The sequence below is a fragment of the Euprymna scolopes genome, chromosome 21, assembly GCF_053919585.1.
Source record: "Euprymna scolopes isolate OS-2025 chromosome 21, ASM5391958v1, whole genome shotgun sequence".
Taxonomy (NCBI): domain Eukaryota; kingdom Metazoa; phylum Mollusca; class Cephalopoda; order Sepiida; family Sepiolidae; genus Euprymna; species Euprymna scolopes.
The window spans coordinates 60,615,423-60,637,843 of NC_136502.1; the positions used below are offsets into that span (position 1 = coordinate 60,615,423).

Here is a 22,421-nt window from a genome sequence, read left to right on the forward strand (position 1 = left end):
TATTATACGGTAAACGAAATCAAAGAATTGTTTCACAAGGTAACACCACACCAAATCATCAAATACCTAAAAAAAATACAACTCTTCAAATCACTTTAAACTGTAAAAACTCAAAAAAGTTTAAAATACATAACTCGGGGGGAAAAAAAACAAAACAATCTCAACTAAATACATAGCTTGGCATTAAATGACCCACAGTGGTTGATATGCCGTGAAGCCCCAATAAATCAACCAACCAAACACAATAGATAAGGTAAAAAAAAAAAAAAAGAGAAAATTGGTCTCATGCCATCTAGAAATTTATTCATCACCACCTTTTGAGTTACAAGTAGCTAAGCTTTAGAGTGACCTAAAACTTAACAGCATTGCCAGTATTCTCTGAAAATTTCATAAAGTTTACCACTTATGTTTACAGCAAAAGGTTTAACAATAATTTTTTTACTGAATTTAGCCATATTGTTTTAAGAAATTATTAAAATATTAACTAAATATAATGGATGAATTTGCTATTAATTTGACTTTTACAAGTTGAGTTACTTCTTTTAGTTTTTTATTGAATATACTATTCTGAACAACTGTTTATTATTCAGAGTTAATAATACAGCTTCATTTTCTTTTCTTGTTAGGTAACCCATAAAAGCACCAAAGAAGTTATGGTACTTAAAGAATTAACACGATTTGATGAAGATGCGCAGAAAAATTTCATGAAAGAGGTGAGTACATTTTTATTTTTTGTCTAAGTTGTTTAAAGAGGAAGTTAGTATAAGAGGCAGGGTGGACTGGATCATTTCTGTTGCTATTTGAGTCTTGGTATTTTTTGCGCTGTGTGTCGTAACCTGCTATTTTTATAAACAGGTCACACTCGTGCTTGCATAGTGTAATTCAGGCTTTCTTCTGTCTTTTGTCAAAACTATTTTAGAAGGTGTCTCCAGCCATATTTAATACTTGTACTCTATCGGCTGCAATAATCACCAAAACTTAGTATTAGGTAGATAGATTTTTTTGTGTTTTTATGTTTTTTTTTTGTTTTTTTTGTTTTTCTGTGCTCAAACTAAGGCAAAATCAGAGGACATTTCTTTTTATGTCTTAGTCTGTAGTCAGAGAAAAAAATGGCTGAGTCTACTTTTATTCACTTTTCTTTTTTTTTTTTTTCTATGTATACACTCAAATTACTCGACCTTTTAAATCCATTTGCTACTCTGCTCAACCTATATGTTTATATCCTGTTTTAAAGGTTGATCTTGTATTTTAGCTTCTTTCAGCTATTTTCTCCAAGCTTACATAAAACCATGGTTCTAAGCACTCTCCTTGATGCATGCTTTGCTTAATATTATTTATCTTTACAATCAGCTATTTATTCTGCAGCACAATTAACTCCTGAAACATTCAGATAAACTGAATCTAGCACATGTCCCTTAAATATTTTATACCAAGACAAAAGATTAAATGGGTAAAACTTTGTAATCTGATTTTTGTATTTTTAATGTTTATAATAAAAGATTGTTTATAATTTATAAAAAGTTTTTTTAATCATTCATTTATTTTTTTCAGGTGTCTGTGTTGCGGAACCTAGACCACCCCAATGTGCTCAAGTTCATGGGGGTTCTGTACAAGGATAAAAAACTAAACCTTGTCACAGGTGAGTTTTGAGCTTTCAGTTATGTTATTTATCAATTGCTGTTGTTTGCTATTTAAAATTAGCATTCTGATTGGTATCAAATCTGTCTTTGTTTCTTACTTGTGTTTCTTACAGAATTACAAATGTCTATTATGTATCAGTTAGAACATAGAAGTAAAGAAATTCATTTCATCAACATTTTGTTCCATAAATAAAAATAGTTTTCTTTATTTATTTGCCTCCTGTTTTTGCTCATTTTTTTTTTTCAACGTCATTTTCTTTGCTCATATTTAAAAGTTCAGTTTACATTCTTTCAGTTATTATACATAATAGCTTCAAATGCAATTTTCCAAAAGTGTTTGAAATCTTAACAGGATTTTGTTAAAAATATAAATTAACATCATGTACCCAAGGCCAGGTCAGCTAGTCATTTATAAGATTATTCTTTTTAAAACCCAACATAGCTAAAAATGAAGCCAATAATATTAAAAATGTAATTAAATTTTAATAAATGTTCATAGGAAGAAAAAAAAGTAGGAAATTTTGATAAAATGGAGGATGATTGCATCCCAAAACAGCTGGGATGCATTATTAATCTAATGAAAACTGTTGTAGTGTATGGAACTGATTTTACAGATTTCAAGTGTTATCAGAGTTATCATACTCAAATATGCACTAATAGTGGTGACCACCGTGTAAAAAAAAAAAAAAAAAAAAAAAATAGTAATCAGAAAAGTATGAACCATCAATATATTCTCTAGTTAATTATGCACAAGGTAATCCCCTCGAAAAAATGCCACTTTTGGAATCATAATATTTGCAATCTTTTCAGCAATCTAATTTGGCACAAATAAACTTCAGTTTATGCCAGACTTGTCCACCATGATTCAATCATAAAATTTCTCATACTATTTGTAAAAATTATAATCCTTTTTTTTTTTTTAATCTTTTAGGCTATTGATTTAACTTCCTTTTAATTTTTTAGCAAACGATCAAACTTATTTGAAACAAAATTTAGAGCTTAGCTGTATATTTTATTTAATTTTTTTTGGCAAATGTTCAATTCCTTTTGTATTGCAGAGTACATATCGGGTGGCACTGTCAAAGACCTTTTGCATGATATGAAAATTCCTTTGTCTTGGACATGTCGAGCTAAAATGTGCAAGGACATTGCTGCAGGAATGGTAAGTAACATAAAAAAGAAATTGTTTAAAATACCTTCGATTTTCTTTCATTTAAAAAGTACATATTTTTGCCATTATCTTTTTACCTCCCTTGCTTTCTCTGTGTGTCATGCTAATTTAGAGATTGGTTTGCTGCTAGCACTAACAGAAATAAACCTTTATACAGTCAGTGCCTACGTTTTCTTCTTTATTTAAAAGTTATTTGCTTAAAAGCCAACTTTGAGTGCCGCCTTTATCTGTTAGGACTTTTAAGGAATTTTGTAAAAGAAATTCTGGATCTACAAATCGTCATAATAATAATTGCGGCCTTCTATTACACATCCAGCATACCGAGGGTGCTTCATGTCAAAGTTGGTACAATTCTCACAGTATTACTCCCATCCACCTTTGTACCATAAGTTACATAAAAGGTAACTTCCATAACAGATGATCATGCAACTCAGATCATTGACTGGAGGTGATGTGAATTTTCTTAAATAATTAATATAGTAGCTAAAAACCGAGGGAAAATTCTTGTGTGAGATTACTTTGATGTTTTTATGTGTTTCGCTTATCAAATAAGTGCCACAATAAGTTGATTGATAAATTTTACAATTATTAACAAGCTCCTATAAAAGACAGCTAATTTTGCATAAAGGTAAATATATAAAATGTTATTTTTTGAATAAACAATGCTGTCAATAGGGATATATATAAAAATGTAATTCTTGGTTTGTTCGTTATCAATAGTCTAAATAACCACTGGGCCGATTGCTTCGACATTTTGGTATATGTACCCATGCGTGTTTTGTATATCTCTTTTTAGTTATAATATTATACTTAATTTTTCTTTAATAAATAGGTGGTTTTCTTTGTTCCGATGTTGCCATTTTTTTTATTTGGGGACATATTTATTTATCACTGCATGCCGTCACGTGACATCACTTAAAGGAATTTTTGGTCTCACCATGATAGGCCGTGATTCTTATGTTGTATGAAATAATTTTTTAAAATATCAGATTCTAATCGGTAAATTTTAAATGGATTTAATCGCGTGATTATTTATAATGTAACCATGTGGGCAGATTTGCCGTTGTACAAATATCCTCAAACCAGGTAATCACTAAAAGGGACACTTAAAGGTTAACACCGGTATCTTAGCAGAAGCTTTTTTTTTTCTTTTTTTTTTTTCTTTTTTACATGTTTCACAAACTTTAAATGGGTAAAATATAATCACATAATTATTGAAATGTTATAAAAATTGAATTTAAATTAACCACGTTGTTTAACAAATAATGCAAGATGAAGTTTTAAAATGATTAAATTAAAAACATTGAATGATAAAAATAAAACTTTGGGTACTTATGTATTTTTTGGTACTGTGCTAAAATAATAATGTTATTATTTTGAAAGCCATTCTTAACATGGGGAGGTGTTTTGTAACTATTCTGTGCTTCCACCTTACAATTAAAAAAAAAATATCATGAAACTTTAATTTAACCTGAAAAAATATTTAAAAATAGCGTGGTGCCAAAAATGCATAAGCACCAAATTTTTGTTTAAGTTTACAATAGATATAATGTTCTCAGATGCATACGATGGCAGATGGTACCGCACTATTTTTATATAGTTGTTTTTTTAATTTTTTTTCCAGTTTGAATTCAAGTTTCACAATACCTTTTTTACAATTGTTGTAAAAATGGAACGGAAATTTAAATTTCGTTCCCTTTTAAATTCGATACAATATTTTTACATTACGTTCAACTCATCGTTCACATTCGACATGTCAACTTTTATAGGTTTTCGGGTATGCTGACAAGGTTAGGGGTGTCTATTCCGAAAGCCGTTCTTAACATGGGAAGGTTGGGGCTGTCTATTCTGAGAGCCATTCTTAACATGGGTAGATTCCAATTAGATTCCTATTTCAGTCACCTAAATTATTTAGTATGAAATGAGTTTAGGAATTTATATCCAAACCTAAATATTATTTTTACTTAAAAAAAATAACATTAATACACTAAGTTAAGGAAAATTTGCATAGAATGCTCTGCTTTACAGTTGTTGTAAAAATGGAACGGAAATTTAAATTTCGTTCCCTTTTAAATTCGGTACATTTTTACATTACATCCAACTCATTGGGGAGATTGGGGGTTTCTATTCCGAGAGCCGTTCTTAACATGGGTAGATTGGAGTGTTTATTCGTTGTAAACGTACCCGACAATCTATAAATGTCGACATTTCCAATGTGAACGGTAAGTTGGACTTATGTAAAAAATAATAAAAAGATATACCAAACTGACTTTTTTCGTTTAAAAATGGAATTATTTCCCTTTCGTTAATAACTTTTCTTTTTTTTCTTTTTTTTTTTTAATATTTTGTGTTTTATATATATAAGTACAATTGTTGAATGTTATTCTTTTGATTATATTCGTTGGGGAGGGGGCACAATTAAAAAAAAGATTAAAACAGAGCGAAATTTATGTTTCCGTTCCATTTTTACAACAACCGTAAAACAGCGCATACTCGGCAAATTTTATTGTAAGTTATAAACATCTAGATCTACTTACATTATATTAAAAACCGAGCGACCCATAAAAATTAGGTAGCTGAGTGTCAAATCTGCTTAAAATATTGAAAAAAAAAAAAAAAAAAAAAAAAGGAAAAAATAGAACCTCTCCCAAACATATTGGCAATAATTTGGTTTCATCCTTCCCTTGAGTGTTTCCAATAAGGGGGATTGATTTACTAGGATTTGTATTAGAAGCTGAGCACTTTTTAAAATTATTTAATTGTTGAATTTGCATTTTGGTTAAATTTGTTAGTTTGCAATCGATGATAGCCCACTCAAAAAATTGAACAAAAGACGAAATTAAAAAAAATGGTACTCATGCAGAATTTGACCCGCACCCCCCGGATTCCAATTATGGTTAGGGTTCGATCGGCAATCACCGGATTCAACGGAGCATTGTTCAAATATTGAAACACTAAATCAACATTTTATTTATTTTTTTGCATAATTAATTAATTAATGATGGGAGTATTTTTTCTGTTTATTTTCTTAACATCTGTTGACAAAAAAATAATTTGTACATTCTTTTGAAAAAAAAAAATCAAACTTTTCTCTACTTTCACCTAACTATTTACAGTGTTCATATAAAGCATTCATCTGTCCTTTTTATAATAAAAATTCCGTTTTCAAAAAGAAACGTTTACTGTCAACTTTTTTTTTTTTAAAGTGTAAGTTTTCCTGAAAAAAAACGAAAACAAAAAAAAACTTTCACCTAACAATTTATGGTAAAAAATTAATCTTTTTATGCAAAAAAAAGAAACAACTTTTATTGATAAAAAGAAATTGCAAAAAATGATAAAAGTAAATAAATGCAATTTTTTTCTTTAAAAAACTGAGCTACAGCAATTCATGGCCAGGTACAGCTAGTATATATATATATATATATATATATATATATATATATGTATATATATAGTAGTTTCCACCTTTTTTGAACTTCATTTTTGCATCCTCCTTTTTATAATATTAATGTTTTATGTCCCCTTTTACCTTTTTTGCCTTTTAATCTTTTATTTTATTACTGCATTTTTGGCTCTACTTTTACATCTTAATTACTTATATATAAATATAAAAATATATAGGTGATACTCTCTGTCTTTTTCGTTTTTCCCTTCTCTATTTTACTACTTACTCCCGAGATAGCACTTTCTTTGCGTTAGAGTGTCAGTATATATTTATCTACTTGTATGCATTTGTATCTGTGTGTATCCATGTGGATATCTATATAAATGTTTGTTTAAGTGTCTGTATTAGTGTGGTGTGTGTGTGTGTGTGCGCGCACGTATATATATATATATATATATATATATATATATATATATATATATATATATATATACATATGTATATATATGCGTTTAAATATGTAAGTAAATACCTAGATATGCTTGCATTCTGTTTTTGTTTTCATCAGCATGATGATTCTCATCTTGATCCATTCTTGATTGTTCTATTGATACAATTGCAAAATAATTTTTCACTCTGACATGACCAATGTTTGTGAGTATATGTACGTCTCTATTTCTATTCATTTATGTGCATGATTACTTATGTCTCTCTACCCTCTAGGTATCAATCTCACCTCACACTTTGTGTTTTTGATGGTACATTATGACATTCTTGTTTCTTTCACTTCCTCTCCTCACCCTAACATTTAACTAATTTCTCTTTTTTCTTTTTCCTCGCTTTTGCCCTTTTCTTATTGCTATTATCATATTTCCCGATTTTCTTCTTTTCCTCTTCTCTATGTTGCTTTACTTTCAGCAATCTCTCCAGTCCTCCCCCTCCCCCTTCATTTCTATCTTCCCCCTTTTTATCTTTCCACTCTCTTGTCTGTTTTTGTATACATTTGTTCTTTTGAATATTTAAATTTTTAATTTTTGTTTCTTTTGGTTTATTTCCCATTCTGCTTTATGTTAGGACCAATGACTGATGCTCTATTGGAGAGAAATCTCCAATCTTTTGGAAATTAAATTCATATTTTGGAATATAATTTCTCCATTTTTTTTTTTTTTTTTAGTGATCACTTCTCTTAAAATATATTTCTCGATTCTTCTCATGACCACTTTTCTTTTAAATTTATGATGAAAGTTATTTTAGATATGCTCTACGTATTGATTACTCGGACTCACTACTAGCCTCTTTTGGGGATTGATACATCCAGCTACACTGCATTGAGCTTAGTCTTTGGGACTTTCCTGGATCAATTTCAGACATGTGGAATATACTTGAGGACATTTTTACCTGGGAATTTTACATTGTAGTCTATCTTCAAAGTGCTTCTTGATCATTCAATGACCTCTGAGCATTACTTTATCTAAGATTCCTTCCATTAAAGTCTACTTTCAAACCGATTACTATTGAACTACCGTCATTCCACCTGGATTTCTATTGAGGATTACCTTACCAAAAATTGCTCTGGAGTTTATTTTCAAATCAACCTCAATTAGACTATTAGATTACTTTTCCAAGGATTTTAATTGAACTATCTTTTCATGTTTGAAATTTTTCTATCCTTTTTCTTATAAATTTTTCTTTTTTTTTCATTTTTCTCTACCTATTTTATTGTTTCTTTTTTTTTTTACTTTTTCATCTTTTTTTTCTCTATTCCACATTGTTTTATCCCCTCCCTTACTAACACTCCTAGGTTCTCCTCTCCTTTAATAGTCTCCATTTATTCACTCTATATTTTTGTGACTTTTCATTTCTAATATCTTTGTATACCCATGTAGTGCTATAAAGGCGGTTTTTCTCCTCTTCTGATGAGAAGCATTTAGCTTTAAAATGCCATGGCATAAAGAATTTTCCCCCTTTTTTATTTTCAACCTTGTTTATGATGATTTAACAAAGTTCTATGTAACTTTTATTTCTCATCTTTTTAATTTATGCTTTCTTTTTCAGACCTATTTACATTCTATGGACATTATTCACAGAGATCTCAATTCTCAAAATTGTTTAGTAAAAGAAGTAAGTATTCATTATCATACCAGTTTACTTACTATCTAATGGCATATAAAAATTATTTTTATTCAAAATTTTTTTAGTTTCAATCTCCTACCTCTTGGCCTTTTGGCAAAGAGCAAAGTGTAGAATATGTTCTGATATTATGATTCGTTTTTTGAGTTTATGGTCAGTAAGAAAAAATCGTTCAAAACTGAGATTATTTTAAAACATTTTCTCAATCCAGAGTGCCCATTTTTGGGGGACTGAATCTTACTCAAATAAAAAATTCACCTTATGTTAATTGAGAGGCAACTAAAAAGAAATTGTAAAATTTGTTGAGTATTCTCTGTGCAAACTATGCAACGACAGTAAGTACAGTTGTCTTATTGGAAGTCACCCTATCAGTAGGTGTATCAGAAGCGGCCATTAAAAATGCCATGTATGAACTTGAATAAATCAACTTACTATCTTTCGAAGCTTATAACTATTTGAAAAATGTAATTCAAACCCTAATTTTTTTTTTCAATTAAAGGAGCAAAGACCAAATAAAAGAAAAAAATAACAAGTGTAATAGCAAATTATGTAATATTTGTTTTTTTAAATCGTTTTTTTTTTTAAAAGATTTAAAGAAAATCAACAAAATTTCGAAAGGCCCAACGTAAAATCAACAGGCGTGTGTTTGAAATGAATGTTTCTGTTTAAAGCACAATTGCACCATGATATTTATATATATATATATATATAATTATTTATTTTTATTTATATATATATATATATATATATATAAATGTATATATATATATATAATTATTTGGGTAGTTATTTTTGTGTGTATCCATTAAAAGCGTTGAGTGAAATTTGAAGAATAAAACATGTATAAATACATTTGAAGCCAAAACTGCAACGCAAAACTTTTTTATAAAATAAACAGGTGTTTATTTTTAAAGAAATATATTTCGGAGTAAGATATATATATATATATATTTCTTTAAAAATAAACACCTGTTTATTTTATAAAAAAATTTTGCGTTGCAGTTTTGGCTTCAAATGTATTTATACATGTTTTATTCATCATAATTATCTATTTTTATATATATACATATATATATATATATATATATATATATATATATATATATATAACTATTTATATATATAATTATTTATTTATATATATATATATATATAATTATTTATATATATATTTATTTTTATATATATATATATAATTATTTATATATTTATTTTTATATATATATATATATATATTTTTATATATATATATATATATATATATATATTTTTATATATATATATATATATATATATATATATATATATATATATAATTATATATATATATATTTATTTATTATTTGGAAGTCACATTCGTCGTAGCTTAGTGAGAAGGGTAGTCTGAATAATACACTTAAGCACACGTGTTGGGATTATTCAATAAATAAGGTGAATTTTTTCAATGATATAAAAACTGAGATTTTATGTAATCAATAATATTGTATTTCTATTTTCTATCTCTTTTAATATCGAATATGTATGTAAATTTTCCCTCCTTTTCTTTTTTTTATTCCAGGATGGTACAGTGATTGTTGCCGACTTTGGTTTGGCTCGCGTCATCTCTGACCAAACTGACATCCGGCGCCAAGACAGGAGGTCAACTGGGAAGACGTCGCCAAACAAACGGTTTGAGCGGAAGAAAAGGTACACTGTGGTCGGGAATCCCTACTGGATGGCCCCTGAAATGATGACTGGTCAGAAATACGATGAAAAAGTTGATATCTTCTCTTTTGGAATCATGATGTGTGAGGTACGTGCATTACACCTTCATATATTGAACATATCTTGCTGGATTTTCAGAATCAGACCCAAATAGAAATGTTTCTGGCATATTGATACTTGATTCAAACTAGCTTATTTTTTGACTTCTTCCTTGGCACAAATATATTTTATTTTGCTTTAGTTTCTTTTTAAAAATACTTATTCTTTTAGAGTGAAAGATTTTTCTTCATTCACTGAACATTCTGATACATTAAAAGAAAAGTAATCAAGTTATTTTCCTTGACCTCAACAAAAATTAATATCTAAAAGTTATATTTTTTAAACATTTTTTGTTCTTTATTATTGATTTTCATGTACTAAAACAAACTTTTAAAAAATTTATTTGATTACAAAATTCAAGTCACTAAAATTGCTTCTCATTTAAACAACTGTCATTTTTTTTTTCTTTTACTCCCCAGCAACACTGGTTAGGTACAATAATTATATTATAATGCTGTGCTTTTCACAAAAGAGAAATTACCAGAATGCTCAATTATTGAAGAGCATAATATTTTATTACAAATTACTCTATTAATCATCATCAGTACTTCCAGTATCATAAAAATACTGAAAATCCCTAACCATGACACAATAGAATTTTTTACTAAAACACTAACAGAAGTAGCAAATGAGTGCATTCCAAAACTTCAACAACCAAGAAACACAACAGACCTTGGTTCGACACTAAATGCCAAAAAGCTATCAAACTACGGAAAGCTGCCCTAAAAAAATTCCAGAAACAACCTACTACTCCAAATCTTATAGGATACATGCAAAACAAGAATGTTGGCAAAATTTTGTCAGCAAACTGGATTTCTCCACTGAACCAAGAGTAATATGGGAGATGATCCGAAAAAATACAGGTAAACAACAAACCACACCAATTAAATACCTCGTCAAAAATAACTCTAGCATAACTGATAAAAAGAATATAGAAGACTTACTAGCTGAAACCTTTTCACAAAACTCATCTAACCAAAACTACAATACAAAATTTACAACAATCAAACAAAATGCAGAGAAATATAAACTCAACTTCAAATCAAAAATTTTGAAAACTATAATAAACTCCTTTCACTAACTAAACTAAAAGATTCTATCAGAAGATCCCATAACACTGCTGTAGGACCAGATGAAATTCATTACGAATTCCTGAGACAACTACCTACTGAAACACTAAAACTCCTATTAAGAATCTTTAACAAAATATGGACAGAAGATGAATTCCCAGATATATGGAGATTGACCACAATAATAACAATCCCGAAACCAGGAAAAGAAACCCGCAAAACTATAGACCAATTTCATGAACCAGTTGCTTGTGTAAAATAATGGAGAGGATCCAACAATATTATCTCTAACCTACAATGCAGTTTCCATAACAAAAGAAGCAATTATCTGATTCACCTAGAAACAGCTGTAAGAAAAGCTTTCATAAGGAACGAATACCTCTCAGCAATTTTCTACGACTCTGAAATTTGAAATAATGAGAGATTTTAATGACCTCAATCTAAAAAACAGTTCTTATCAGATTGCAAATTTAAAGTCTGCATTGGATCAACTTTCTCAGACATCAACATTCAAGGAGAGGGAGTCCCCAAAGGGAATATACTATCTTTAACCTTGTTTAGCATTAAAATAAACAACATAACAAAATGCCTTACTCCCAGTGTTGACAGATCTCTATATGTGAATGACTTCCTAATATATTGCAGGTCAAAATATATACATATCATAGAGCATAAACTCCAACAATGCCTAAATAAATTAAACAAGTGGAAAATAGAAAATGGATATAAATTGTCTGAAACAAAAACCAAATGTGTACACTTCTGCCAAATGAGGAAACTCCATAATGACACTTGTTTGAAACTTGAAAATACAGAAATTCCCATTGTAGATGAATATAAATTCCTAGGTTTGACATTTGATAAAAAACTGACATTCATCCCCCAACTGCAATTGCCTACACAGAATGTGGTACAGACCAAAAAACCCTTCTGAAACCATACAGGTCATTGATCAGATCAAAACTTGACTATGGATGTTTTATTTTTTGAATCAGCTAGAAGGACTTACTTAAAGACACTTAATCCGATCTGCCATGGAGGGCTGAGACTAGCACTCAGAGCCTACAGAACATTCTCAGTGGAAAGTCTGAATGTAGAGGCCAAGGAGATACCAGCAGATATAAGGAGCCAACTACCCAATACTACACTAAACTAAAATCATGTCCAAACAATCCTGCATACAATGTCACATTCTATCCAAGATACAGGGAACTATTTGAAGCAAAAGAAAAAGCTATAAAACCCTTCAACCTATGAATGAAAACAATTCTACAAGAATCAGAGATAACAATCAAAAATATCTACGAACATACCCTGTCTGAAATCTCACCTTGGATACTCAAAAAAACAAAAACAAAGTGATCCTCAAGCTAAGTAAACTCCCCCAAGCTAAAACCCACCCTAATACCTACCAAAACAAATTCCACAACATACTTCTAGACTACCCCAATCATCTGCACATCTACCCAGATAACTCTAAGGACCACAACAGCTGTTCTGAATGAAACAACCCATCAGAAGGCACTACCAACTGAAAGCTCCATTTTCACCGTAGAAGTCTATGCTATCGACCTTGCTCTCAACATCCTAACATTTTTTTGTTACACATTTTTTGAAACACAAGAAATTTATTTTCCCAGATTTGCTTTCTGTTCTATCATCATTGGATAATATAAAGCTTGAGAACCCACTAATCACCAAACTTTTGAACAGATTAAACTCAACAACTACCCACAAAGAGGTAGTCATGTGCTGGATTCCAAGCCACATTGGATTGAAAGGAAATGAAAGAGCAAATTTAGCAGCCAAATCTGCTTTAAACCTAAACCCTGAAACCACCAATATTCCTTACAGACTTAAAATACAAAATCAATAAACTGTTTTATGCAAAATGGCAACAGCGCTGGAATAATGACACAAATAACAAGCTCTTCCAGATTAAACCCACCTTGGGAGAATGGGGACCATCTCCACAAAAATCAAGAAAAGAACAAGTTATTATATCCAGAACACACATTGGCCACACAAATCTTACTCACTCCTACATACTCAGGCAAGAGCAACTACCACAATGCCTAACATGTCAGAAGACCTGCACAATAAAACATATTTTTGTGGAATGTGGAGCCTACGCTATCGCGAGAAAACGCCACCTAAAATACAACAATATGAAAGACATTTTTAAAAACACCTGCACAGACAACATTCTCTCATTTCTGAGAGAGATCAAACTATACCTAAAAATATAACATCAAGCCCTTCCAAAAAACTTTCAATTAAAATAGATAACCTTGTCCCCATCTAAAAAAAAAGACAAAAAAAAAAACAATCACACTAAAACAAATAAATAAAACAAATCAAAACGATCTTCAGCATTAAATGACCCAACAGAGGTTGATATGCTAGTTAAATTTCCAATGTGTTAACTTTCACGGACCCCAAAGTATATCAATCAATTCCAAGTCCAATCCTCAGTCAATTGATTCCAACTGAGCTGTGTTTTGTGAATATATGATAATTCATTTCTTTGTTCAATCTTATGTCATGCAATCAGGTCAATTTTATTATTTATTGTAATTATTATTTCTCAACTTTTAAAACTATTTGTAACAATTTCATTTTGTTTAACTTGCATTCCAGCGTTCTTTGATTATTTTGTTGAACTAAACTTCAACTGTTATTCTTTCCTATTGAATAATATTTGAACATATTGCAATGTTATATATTTTTTCCTGGATATTTCCAGTGCTCATCAAGGAAAGAGGTACCAGTTACTTTGGGAACTAATAACTTGAAGAAAATATAGGCTTGATTATGTTAGTAATTATTTTAGATACATTTAATTAAGGTTATTGTGACGATATATTAGATTTTTCATTCACTTCTTTAAGTGAATGTCTTTAGCAAATGTTAATTTAATATTGAATGATTATATCTATCTTGCTAACTCTATGAAAAGGAGGTAATCATTGTAATAATGAAATCACTTGCAGGGAATTTATTTTCAGTTTTATATAGATGAGTGGTTCTTTTGTTTTGCTTTTTGTCTTGCAAGATTAGCTTTTTGAAATATGACATAGAAAAATTAGATTTTAAAGAGGAATCTTTTTTTTGTATTTCAGTGTTATATCGTTTATTTTTTTTAATCTATTCTCAGATTAATTAATGGAAATTGAAACTGGAATTGTAGGATGAGGAATTATTGGAAGAAGCGTGTCTGAACATGTAAAGAAAATATTTTAACAATATCAAATCATTAATTATGCATTTATATCTGACTAGCGGGGGGGGGGTACCTGGCGTTGCCCGAGTGTTTAGAGGTGTGTGTGTGGTCGGTCTGGGGTGGGGGGGTGTTAATGAAAACATAAGAATAAGCGAAGTTCAAAAAACAAAAAAGAAAACAGAAAAACGAACGTTAAAACTTATCTGAAAAATAAAGCTGGCGGTGAGGGGGGGGTAATCAAAACAAAAAACACAAAAAAAACTAACGTAAGGCAAACGAACGATGTTAAATGTAAAAATTGAAAAACAAAAACAAAAAAGAAAACAGAAAAACGAACGTTAAAACTTATCTGAAAAATAAAGCTGGCGGTGAGGGGGGGGTAATCAAAACAAAAAAACACAAAAAAAACTAACGTAAGGCAAACGAACGATGTTAAATGTAAAAATTGAAAAACAAAAACAAAAAAGAAAACAGAAAAACGAACGTTAAAACTTCTTTAAAAAATCTGAAAAATAAAAACAAAAAAAAAAACATGTGAAAAATGGCTTAAATAAGCCTGTTTCAATATTAAAATTTAAAAAATCGGTGGGTACCTGGGTGTTTTGGGTGTGTGTGATCGGTCGAGAGTGGTGGGTGTTAATGAAAACCTAAGAATAAGCGAAGTAAAAAAAAAAAAAACCCAGAAAAACTAACATTACATGAAAAATGGCTTAAATAACCCTGCTTCAATATTAAAATTTAAAAAATCGAAGAAAAAAAGAAAGGCATCTCACACCACGATTCGAACCCAAAACGTTTAGATAATGACCCAACACTCTAACTAACTGAGCTAACACGACATACATAAAATTGTGTCAATTCTTCAAATATGTAAACTAAATCAGGTTATGACATCGTCTGACGCATGCGTAGAACCGATCTCGTCATGAGAGGACGGTTTTTGCTGGCATTTTGTTTGTCATTCTGCTGCAAATTCCAAGGAGAACAGTGTCTCTTCTACATTTATGGGAGTTCAAAATCGTCCATAATCAATTCTTGTATGCTTTAATTAAAGACAACTTTATGCCAAATAAATTGTCTTGACATTTACTTGGTCTGTTCTGTGGATTCCTTGTCTATCACAAATTTTAGAAATTTTAGTAAATTTATCAGCACTTGTATATCAGAAATTTTTTTTCTTACTGTAATAAATCTCTATCGTTTTCTTTTCAGATCATTGGCCGAGTAATTGCTGACCCCGATTATCTGCCTCGAACATACGACTTTGGTATGAATGCTGAAGTCTTCTGTAACAAATACTGCAACGATTGTCCAAATTCACTCTTCAAACTTTGTATCTTATGCTGTCAACTCACACCTGAAAGCAGGTTAGTATTAAAGTAATCAACAGGCACTTTTTTACACTAATCTTCCTGTGATAATGAATTAGCCATTTAAAAGGGCATCGATATATAGAAAAGTCTATCCCTCCCTGCTAGAAGATTAAATAACAGGTTCAGTTCAAAATTCCTGTATGTAACGAGATTAAAGGTTGGAAAAGGTTATGATAATACTAATTATTATAATGATAATTCAGAGTAGATTTTATGATGAAGAGAACTGAGCTTGCAAAACGAGTGTAAAGATTCTCCCTAGCAGATTAAATAAATGGTTTGTTTCAAAAAATTCCCAGATCAGACTTTTCCAGGCCTCTAAAACCCAGCTGGTTTATGTTGATCCTGGAATATGTGTCTGTGTCTTTCTTTTTTTTTTTTTTAATTGTCTCAGACCAAAATCTCAGGAATCTCTTGAGATACTAGCCAACACTAAAGGAAATAGTGTAATCTTGGCACCAGATTCTATTTCAAATATTAAAATACATTTCAGCATTAATTGGAAAGTTAAAATTTGATAATAATTTGGTTAAATAATTTAATGATCAAACGATATTAGAATAATTAAATATAATTTTCAGAATTCCATTTAAAGAAAAAAAAATTTCTACTTATATATAAAAGACACTTTGTGTGTGTTAGTTCATTCCTATGGAGTCTGAAACATCTGGGCTGATTTTTTTTTTTTAATTTCACACAAATGTACTTTATGTCACTGGGAGTGTTCTTAGAATGCCTCGGATAAGTATCAATAATTGAAAAAATATGATTAAAGAAGGAACAGTCCGGCTTTAACCAAAGTTAAAACCTATATACAGCCTTACATCAGAAGTGTATTTAAGAAGTTTTATCACTGCACAAGCAGAAAGGCCCAGCATATAATCATCAACAGTTGATTCTTTGATAAGACAGCGATGCATTCAAACTGAATTTTTCTGTTTAGAGCACAATAGAATCCTGATACTTGACTTTTGCATTTTAAGCTTTCATTCAGGCATTATGTAAAAGTAATTTTAATAAATCAACTTTAGGTTCTCTACAGTGCAATGTAGACTACAATGTATTGTGGATTAAGGGGTGCCTTGTGAAGTGTCCTCTGGTGCACAACGGTGGGTTCCTAACTAGAGCAGACAATTGATTTGATTGAAAAATGGTCAATTTAACCAATTTCCATGGCAATAAAAGTATTAGATGTGTGTGGAACATTTGTTAATCTTCATTGAATTCCTGGCAACTTTGGGTCTCCCTGCTAGTCTATTATATAAAGTGTAGTTGTCTATGTATGTATGTCCTGCTAAAAGTAAAAAACTATAAAAAAAAAAAGAAAAGAAAAATGCCCACAAAGTTGGCATTTTCTTGATAGGTGTTGTCCTGGATGAATAATATCTAAAATGAAAGAAAAAAAAAAATTCTATGTGAAGTCAACTGGCCAAGTTTTGTTGATGGAGAAGTCAGTTTTTCGGCCATTTCCAATCTTATTTACTCTATAAAGAAGAGGTTGATGACTTACATTAATATTATTTTCAATAGAAAGGAATGGGCTTGGTGGAGGGATGTGGAAAAACAGGGAAGCAGGAAAGACAGATTGAGCTAAGTACAGAAATTTTAATATAAAAACATTACAAACACTTTTTAACCTCTTATATTTTGTGTCCCTGGGCAACACCAGCTTGCCATGCTGTTTAAACTAGTCTTAAAAGGAAGAAAAATCATGAAAGTCAAATGACTGCCAGATGATGGCAGTTAAGTATTGTTGAATATTATATCTGGAGTATTGAACATAATACCTGGTCAGAAGAAATAAAACCTGGTTGATTGATACAGATATCTACAAAGGTCACCTGCAGACACAGCAGATGAAAATGCACTCATTGTTGAATACAAATAAAATGAATTTAATTCTAATCTTGTAGAAATTTGAACAATAAAGATCTATGATCATATTTTTATACATATTTGTTACCTTTTAAGCACAGCACCAATATACAACAATAAATATAACAAATATCAACAACTATAATAAATATTGCAGAGGAGGCACACCTGCCTTCTCATAATACAACAACACTGCATAAAGTAAGGTTCTTTATCTGATTGAAATGATATTTATTTTTTTCTTTCATTCCAGGCCGCCATTTGAGAAAATTCAGATGATGTGCGAAGCGTTATTGCTTCACTTTGAGCACAAGATGGCCCTCCCTCCTGAACTCCAGGGCGATGCTCTCACATTCTATCGTAGCACACGCGAGAACTGTTACAGTGCATCACGAAAAACAAAGGAAAGTAGCAGTCAAAAATCCACAAAAATCAATTTGGAAAAAATTGAAGAGACCCATTCCAAAGATGCAACTTCTTCCTCTCTGTCGTCATCATCGTCCACCTCTTCCTCTTCATCTTTGTCCTCCTCCTCTTCTTCATCTCTTATCAAGGTCACAACTCCCACCACAAACACAACAACACCAACAACAGTAGTAACGACAGTAACAGAATTGACAACGGCAACAACATAACGAAACGAGTTTTTCGAAGTTGTTTTTTTCATTTGAGTTGAACGTTACTCAATTCCACGGCATTGCTTGAATGTTACTACACACGTAAGATTTAAAATTACAAAAATGTCATCTTCCAATGTTGTGTCACATTCTCATCAAACAAAATATGGGGGTGCATTATGGGTTAAATGGATATAATAATAGAATATGGAAACAGCTATGCCGAGTTTAAATATTGTCTGGTCTATCATGCAAAAATAATGTTCACAAAAGTACGGACCCATAATCCCCCCATCTAGCTATTGACAAAATAGCAACTTGTATTCAAATAAGTTATATACAGTCAGGTACTGTGCTTTTTAGCATCAAATAAATCAAAAAAGATTGATATACCGCAAAACAACAAAGCGAAATGATACCAAACGCAAATTTGAACATTGAGACAGAGCAGACTAATTTCTACATTTTTTTCTTATGCCATTGTTATAAAAAATACAAATATTAAGCTTGTTCAATTTTTGTTTTTACTGTAGAAAACCACATACAAAATGGATAACGAGAGGTTTACAAATGACAAAACGATAGTTAGAAACATGTCTGGTTGTCCTACAACCAAGAATGTCATGACCTAGATTACAATAAAATAACAATTATTATGCAAACTTGTAATATCTGGTGATTCAGCATCTATTAGGAATCACCTTACAATTGTAATAGTTATTGAGTTTGTTTTTCATAAAAGGATAAAAAATAACAAATTAGAAATTTTTTTATGATATTGTAGAAATAATTATTTGGTACAGAAAAATTAACTTTCAAGAACTCCTGAATCAAAAGCAACAACAAATCTTTTTCTAAAAAAATCTGTCAAAACATTTCTACATGTTAAAACCAGACATGTTCAGTAGAGAATTTAATTCATGTGTTTTATATAAATTATGTGTTTTTTAATTGATTTACTATCCTCAAGTGTTAACTAGTCTTTACTTTTGTCGATTAGTTTATGCTAACTAATTAATTAAACAAAATAGCAAATATATAATTTCTATAATATAAACAGAAAGCAAGTTCAACATTTAATAAAAATGCGTATCTGTGGTTAAAAATTATTTTTAAAAGAAAATGACTCGAAAAATAACTATTTACAATTACTAAGTTTTAAAAAATGTTGAATATTAATTAGAAATCCTTTGCTCGAATTGTTATGCAATGATAATTTAGATGCCCACACTCATTATAGATGACCATGCTCATTTCCAATCTGGATTAGAATTGCATGGCTGTCAATCCTGTTATCAATATTACCTTACAATTGTAAAATATATCTTGCCAATGTTGTGAGGTTTGTCATTGGTGATAAACTTGTTTCACTGCAGGTTTCAAGTTTTACATTATCAGATTAACCAATAACCTAAAAAAAATGCAATGTGTTACACACTGCATAAACAACATAAATTAAATGGCTTGGCAAAAAAACAAACTATATGTGACGTGAACACTCAGCATTAGCCAATGAAAATCGTCCTAGATATTCCATTTAATCAGTCAAGTTCAAATCTCAAATTTATTGTTATTTTATCTTTTTCAATACAGTTTTACTTTCAGTTAGTCACGTTAACCTTTTTATTATCTTGAAACACAAATCTGAAAATATGGTGCTTCTTTATTAGAAGGTCTATTCCACAATATTTAATCCATGATGAGATATGTTAGGTGTGTTGTTTGTTAAACAACATGCTTACTTGTTCTTTATTATTTAGAAAAGACTAAGTTTTCTGTATTCATGTCAGATTTAATGATTTTGAAAACATTATCCAATGGTTGTATGGTTATTCGAAAGAGCTATGCAAATTATATTTTCCACTCTAATTTAAATTACAAAAACAAAGAATTTAAATTATGGAAATGAAAATAACTTAGGAGTTATTTTTTCTTGAATATCAAATACAAGGAAAGATAATCGAAACAAGAAAAAAACCGAAGTATACATGTCCTCATTTACTTGACTTCACACAAGTTTTTTATGTAGCAAAAATTCAGTTTCCTAAAAAAAAAAAAAAGAAGGAACATTCTGGATTAAGAGAAAAATTCAAAGTGTCTCAGTCTAGAAAGATCTTTTATGCACTGAACAAGAATAGAACAAATAAAATAAACTTTGATCTTGGCCTATAAAGATTTCTCCTTCTCTGACCGAGGATAGAAATACAGTGTAGTGGCAAAATATATACTACACTTTACTCCTAACCAAAAGGTCAAGATATGTTAGGTGTACAGCCTTATTTCTTAACTAATTGTTATTTCTGACTTGTTTACTTGCTGCAATCTGCACAGTGAATTAAGTGTGGAAAATCCAGCTCTTTAAAATAGGACAAAAATTTAGATTGCTTTGGTCTAGAAAGATCTTAGCACATTGACTAAAGATAGTACAGATGAAGTGTAGTATCAGAACAGACACTACACTTTGATCTCAATCAAAATGCTGAAGTTAATAAAGAAACTAAGCATAGAGAGTTGGAATTTTTTATTATTATGTTTGATGATTTTAGTTGAATATCTGATCTGACCTTAAAATAAGGATTTTAATAATGCCACATCTTGTTTTCTTTAACAAGTAGACAGAAATCTAATTCAGTAAAATATTACAGGTAAACTATAGATAAAATGTAAATACACATATGTAGACCGCTTCTAAAATAGCACTAAGTATTCTGTTCAAATTAAGTTTGTCATCATATTGGTTTCCCCTCTCTCTTTCTCACCATTTTTTTTTATTTGAAATCAAAAATAGAATTCTAATGAAATGCTGTGAACAATGAATTATTAACATTCTATACAAATGCAAAAACGACACATTTGTTGATTCACTCATGCCGGTGAGTGGGCCAGCATAAAAATAACTTGTTCTTTCTAGCAAAAGGGAATAACTCTTAACTCAGCCTCTTCAAAAGCACTTTAATAAATGTTGAAGTTTTCTCCAATGTGGAAAAATTGAAGAGATTTTTGTTTAATTGTCAGACCGTTTTATTTTTTATTTTAGAAATAATTTAAGCAAATGTTTACTTTAGGGTCCTAAACTCTATATTGCCTTGAGTTCAAAACTCAATGTGGCAACATAAAAATTAACTGGATAGAAGTGGATTATTTTGCTTCAAAACCAAATGTAGTATCTATTAACCCAACTACTAACCATAAGTCTGAGTTGGCATATTGAGTTAGTGAATTGTGTTTTATTATTTATTTATTTTTAGCAAAATAAATGGAAAAAAAAATTTTTTAGTATTCTTTTACAGAGGGACACCAATTGTACTTATACCACATCTTGTTTTGCAGAGCATACTAGCGTTTTACCAAGTTATGTTTAATGTTGACATCTTGAATTTTTACTTTTTGATAGTATAGTTTAGGACCCTAAAGTAAACATTTACTATAATTTTTTAATGTTAAAATGAAGATAAAAAATCTTTAGGAAAGTTATGTTTTAATTGAACATATTTTTTTTAATCAACTGTGTGGTAACATTTAAATGCCATTAATTGTATATTAAGATATGTAATTTGTTTTTATTAAATTCTTAATCAGTATGTCATTAAAAAATGAATACTGATTTCTTAAAGCATTAAAATATTTTTTGACCAATCAAAAAGAATCACATTCCATTTGGAAAAAAAAATAAAAAGATTGTACAAAATCCAAAATCATTTTTTTCTTTAATCCATGTGACATCAATACAAATGTTAGTTGATGAAAATCAGACTTAATTATAGAAGACCCAAAATAACCTCTAATTTTGTAGTTTTTCCATCTCTTCTGAACAGTAACCTAGTCTAATAAAAGTTAAACCAGCAGTGATAATGACAATTATAGACATATCCTAGTCTTTTGTTTTGTTTTTTGGATTTTTTTTTTTTTCATTGCTTATGTTTTTAGTAAAATTGGGTGAAAAAAAAGTCTAGGATAGTTTTCTATGATAATTTTTTGTTCTTTTCTATTTTTTGCTAGCTTAGATTGTGCAATGACTAAAAAGACACATCTTTGCATAACAACAAAAAAGGGAGATGCAGTTTTACTTATAGCCTGAAACGATCTTTGGTTATAGTTGCAAATGTGTCTTGTTACATGCACACATTTAATTAA

General features: G+C 29.9%; 1 protein-coding gene across 5 annotated transcripts in view; it reads left to right on the plus strand.

The window, feature by feature from the left end:
• Positions 1 to 20,409, plus strand: part of LOC145242406 (LIM domain kinase 1-like) — a 339,107-nt gene extending 318,698 nt beyond the window's left edge. For all 5 annotated transcript variants that reach the window (XM_080105436.1, XM_080105438.1, XM_080105439.1 and 2 more), the window contains exons 8-14: positions 627 to 713; positions 1,552 to 1,639; positions 2,699 to 2,802; positions 8,252 to 8,317; positions 9,885 to 10,118; positions 15,635 to 15,789; positions 17,924 to 20,409. In XM_080105436.1, the coding sequence (XP_079961562.1) occupies positions 627 to 713; positions 1,552 to 1,639; positions 2,699 to 2,802; positions 8,252 to 8,317; positions 9,885 to 10,118; positions 15,635 to 15,789; positions 17,924 to 18,305 (1,116 nt within the window). In that variant the 3' untranslated portion in view covers positions 18,306 to 20,409. The remainder of the gene's footprint in view (positions 1 to 626; positions 714 to 1,551; positions 1,640 to 2,698; positions 2,803 to 8,251; positions 8,318 to 9,884; positions 10,119 to 15,634; positions 15,790 to 17,923) is intronic.
• Positions 20,410 to 22,421: the final 2,012 nt, after the last annotated feature.